General features: G+C 46.8%; 1 protein-coding gene across 1 annotated transcript in view; it reads right to left on the bottom strand.

Annotated features, from left to right (window-relative positions):
- Positions 1–3,726, bottom strand: part of TAL1 (TAL bHLH transcription factor 1, erythroid differentiation factor) — a 32,430-nt gene extending 28,704 nt beyond the window's left edge. The window contains exon 1 of the mRNA XM_044674816.1: positions 3,617–3,726. Within this exon, the coding sequence (XP_044530751.1) occupies positions 3,617–3,726 (110 nt within the window). The remainder of the gene's footprint in view (positions 1–3,616) is intronic.
- Between the last annotated feature and the right edge of the window lie 1,272 nt (positions 3,727–4,998).

Raw genomic sequence — 4,998 nt, 5'->3', positions numbered from 1 at the left:
TTTTTTTTTTTAAACTCTTATCTTCTATCTTAGAATTGATACTAAGTATCAGTTTCAAGGCAGAAATGTGGAAAAAATAGGCAATTGTAATGAAGTGACTTACCCAGGGTCACACATCTAGGAAGCATCTGAGACTACATTTGAACCCAGGACCTCCAATCCTGGATCTCAATACACTGAGCCATCTAGCTGTCCTCTTAAAAGCTCACTCACAAGGCTTTACTTAAAAAGGATATTTCCTTATAAATCCACTTGGTTAAATTTTTTGGTTCAGAAAATCACCCTAACTAGATTAGAACCTGTGGTTTCAACTGACCAGAGGCAAGAAACTTTCCCTTTATTCTTTCATCTTTTCTCTCTCCAGACTTCTCCAGACTGTCATAGCCCCTTCCAGGAGCCTGAAGACTAACTCAACTGAAACCAGAACAAGCCAGCAGTTAGAAGGAGATGATTTGACTGCCACTCAGCACCGTTCCCACAAAAAGGAGGGAGCATAATTGTTCTTAGTCTATTTTCCAAATATAGAAAGCTATAGCTGGCAGAGTCCTCAGAGTCTAACATTTTCATTTTACAAATGGGAAAATAGAGGCCCAGTGTCTGATTTCAGTTTAGAGAAGGGAGTCAAATTACACTGATTCAGAGTTAATGAGTGGCAAGGCAAGACCAAGTCCATGAAAAGTCTGAATTTGTCATCTTTTTTAAAAGAAACACAGCTTTATTATTTTTGAGCCTATACTATGAACCAGTTTTTTTAAAAATTAGGGCCTTGAAGACCCATTTTAATGATAGGTAAAGGTAATCCCTGATTAGTATTTCAATTTACCCAAAGGACAGCTTCTAAAATGATTTCTCTAGGCAGCTAGTGGCTCAGTGGATAGACAGCCAGGCCTAGAGATGAGAGGTCCTGTGTTCAAATCTCATTTCAGATACTTCCTAGCTGGGAGTCCCTTGACAAGTCATTGAACCCCCATTATCTAGCCCTCACTGTTCTTCTGCCATGGAACTGATACCTAATATCTATTCTAGGACAGATAGTAAAGGTTAAATTTTTTTAAAAAATTATTTCTTCCCTTCATAGTTCAATACAATATTTCTTCCTTCTCTCTGTATTCCTGCCATTCAATCTCCCCACCCGGTTCATTCATGCCATCATGCTTTCCTCTGGCATTTCCATCTCTTGGAAGAACTCTCTTAGTCCTCTCTGACTATCCATCTCTCAAGACCTAGTTCAGTTATGGCCTCTTCCCAGGAGCCTTCCCTAACCACTGAGCCCTCAGTAACTTCCCTCTCTTAAAATTCTTATACCTTCACAGTGCTAGAAATGCAATACTCAGCTTAGCATTTAGTTCAATTCCATCTTGCTAACTTTCTTCTAGTCTCCTCTGCTAAATTATAAACTCCCTGAGGGTAGGCAGGTCTTCTGTTTTTGCATCTTTTTCTTTCCCCCCAACCAACACTTAGCACAAGACTGGGCTCTTAGCAGACTTTAATGCATACGCATTTATTAATCACCAGATGCCAGGCACTGAACTACTTTGGGGATGGTTGGGGTACTACAGGCCATGGAGGCCATTCACAGGGACAATGAGACCCCCATATTGGCATAAAGATGGTGAGTCAATGAAGAGAAGTAACATTCCCCAGATGTTGGCACCCTGAGGAAGATATTCGTTCACTCCTCACTAGTTATGTCTCTACTTAGGCAGTTTGCCTAGACCTAATACTAGTGACACAAAGATGGCAAGATGGATATGACTTCTATTGGTTTGGAATTGGCTGATCTCTCTTCTGGGTATTATTGCTGGTAGGAGACATTGAAACTCTGCTGCTATGGTTGAAAGAATGGCTGGTGCACAGTGGATAGAACACCAGGCCTGGAGTTAGGAGGATCTGGATTCAAATGTGGCCTCAGACACTTCCTAGCTATGTGACCCTAGGGTAGTCACTTACCCTGATTGCCTAGTCTAGTGATCCCGAAAGTGGGCTCCATCGCCTCCTGGTGGGTGCTGCAGTGATCCAGGGGAGCGGTGATGGCCACAGGTGCATTTATCTTTCCTACTAATTGCTATTAAAATAAAAAAATTAATTTTCAGGGGGCTAAGTAATATTTTTTCTGGAAAGGGGGTGGTAGGCCAAAAAAGTTTGGGAACCACTGGCTAGTCAGTGCCATTGTTCTGTCTTAGAATTGATACTGACAGAAGATAAGGGTTAGAAAGAGAGATAGGAAGGAAGGAAGGAAGGAAGGAAGGAAGGAAGGAAGGAAGGAAGGAAGGAAGGAAGGAAGGAAGGAAGACAGAAAAAGAAAGAAAAAGAAAGGAAGAGAGAACAAGAAAAAGGAAGAGAGAGGAAGGAAAGGATAGGCAGAGAGCCAGAGAGAATGGAGAGACAGAAGAATATGGCTGGAAAGAACAGAGCATGCAATATTAGCTTAGGGGAAACCCTCCCTCCCCAATAAGGCAGCTCCATATAGATTATGGAGGGCATCCTTCGAGGCCTTGGTGAAGGGCTGATAAGGATTTGTCACACAAGCTGATTATACAACCTTGGAGTCTCTGCAACTTCCGGAAGCAGCCAGACACTGGACGGGCCAGGTGCTGGGTCAGGCTCCCTCTGGGTCCATATCCTGCGGTGGCCTCGGTAGGGAGGTTGGTAGGGAAAGAAAGGAGAAGCAGTTGGGACCCCAGGGGAGTTAGTCCTGATGGGACAGGATGGAGTCAGTCAACTTGCATTGATGAAGTGGCTCCTCCGGCCAGGCTCTGTGCTCAGCCCTAGAAGAAGGGTCTCACCATCGCTCAAACCCACTGCCCTCAGTTTTTGCCTAAACCACAGCTACTCAAGGCTCAAACTTCACCACCTCCAGGAAGGCCTCCCAGAGTACACCTGTCCCATCCATCCTCTCCAGTGGGTCACACTCATGTCCCATTCCTCATCTGTCATGAGGGGCCTGAGATGTGTGTTTGTGCCAGTGGGTCCTGTGTCCAAAGCTAGACATGGTGTGTATGTGTGTGTGTGTGTGTGTGTGTTCAGACCAGCACACACATGCATCATGATCCCTGGGCACAAGTAGCTTTATATGTAAGGAAAAGTGTGTGCTCAGGAGCCCCCCGCCCCACCCCCGGAGGCAGGGCGGTCTCTTCCCTTTAAGTGTATCTCCCAGAACTGCCTGCATACATACATATCTACATACAGATCTTGGATCAATAAAAGTGGGTATCAACTTATGTCCCCCCCCCCCCCGGGAGGCCAACAGGGCAGGGGTACAAAAGAATGAGGCCTGCCCCGGGTTCTAATTTCACCTCCACTCCCCTCTCCTGGGTGACTGAACAAACCCCTGGATTCTGAATTTCCATTTTCTTCCCCAGAAAATGAGTGTTAGACACAATGATCGGGAGGGCTCGCCCAGCTCTGCCACCCCATAATCATAACCTGTCTAGGAGCTGTAAAGTTTGCAAAGCGCTTTACCGACCCTCTCATTTGGTCCTGCCAACAACCCATTTTACCAGTGAAGAAACAGAGGCTGAGAGAGTCAGTAGAACCAACTGAGTGTACGAGGCAGGATTCGAATTCAGTTCTTCTTGACCCCACCATCAATGGTTTTAACCACCCCCCTCCTCACCCGCCAGCTCCCCAGCTCTGACATTCCAGGTCCCCACTGTCACCTTTCTCTTGATTTCTCTGGGAAAGGGGAATCCGAAATAGATTCCTCATTTGTAAGCCTAAGCCCATGGCGTCCTGTTTGTCTCTTCATTTTGGCTGGCTTCCCTCCCCCTCCCACCAGGAAATGGGAAAACAGGATTTCCTTGTCCTCCTCCTCCTCCTCTCTCCCTCTTTTTCCTCTCCCTCGGAGGTGGTGGACACAAGGGGGGATGGGCGGGGAGCCCAGAGCCCAGGATGCCCGGAAATGGGAGCGGCGGCAGCCGCAGCTTTCCTCCATGCCAAGCCACTCCCTCCTCTTTAGCGGACGCCGATGCCACCTCTGCTCAGTCTACCGTCTGCCTCTTCTAAGAAGGTCCTCCAACCTCCCTTAGAGTTCTCCCCCCGGGAAACTGGAAGAGTGGCGCCGAGCTGGAAGCCTCCCCGAGCTTGGAAAGCCCGTCCAACCTCCCTCGTTCTCCAAAGAAGAAAATGGAATTGATTGAATTCTTGGCTGGCTTCTTTCCATATTCCCTGCCCAGGACACTTCTGGAATCCCTCTGATACTCACCCATGCACCTGCCCAGGCACCTGCCTCAGTTTCCTCATCTGTAAAATTGGCATAATAGGACCTTCCCCACCCCATCCCCAGGATAGTTGTGAGGACCAAATGAGAAAACTTTTGTCATTTTGTTTAGTCGTGTCCAACTCTTTGTGACTTCGTTTGGGGTTTTCTTGGCAAAGATACAGGAGTGGTTTGCCATCTTCTCCAGCTCATTTTGCAAATGAAGAAACTGAGGCAAACAGAGTTAAGTGACTTGCCCAGGGTCACCCAGCTAGTAAGTGCTCGAGGCCAGATTTGAACTCAGGAAGATGAGTCTTTCTGACTCCAGGCCTGGGGCTCTAGCCACTGCCATGCCAACCTTTTTTTTTTCTTTTTCTTTTAAAATGTGGATCTAAACCTGATGTTTTTATTTGCAAGACCAAACAGCTAAAAGACAAAAAGTCGTTTCGTCAGCTCTGTCTTAACCGAGCATTTGTACAAGTGCTGTAGTCAGAGCAGGCTTCTCAGGTAGAACAGACATTTGCCCTTAAAATGTCACCTTCGTGAGATGCTGCTTCCCTTGGAGCGTCGCCAAAGTCGTAGCTGAGGAGCCAAAAGGCCTGGCTGCCAGGCCCATCCTGATGCCTTCTGGTGCTGTGACAGGGGCTGAATCGCTTCAGGCTCCCCAAGTGTCACTTCCTCCTCTGTAAAAATGGGCAATAATACTCGAACAATCTACTCGACTGAATGTTTAGGAATCGATCGCTTTGCAGACCCCTCAGATATATGTTATGACTGTTGGTAAACTCGGCCTTGACTTA

This window comes from Gracilinanus agilis, chromosome 4 (genome assembly GCF_016433145.1).
Source record: "Gracilinanus agilis isolate LMUSP501 chromosome 4, AgileGrace, whole genome shotgun sequence".
NCBI lineage: Eukaryota > Metazoa > Chordata > Mammalia > Didelphimorphia > Didelphidae > Gracilinanus > Gracilinanus agilis.
The sequence above is the reverse complement of the archived record's forward strand: the minus strand, read 5'-3'. Positions and strand labels throughout refer to the sequence as shown.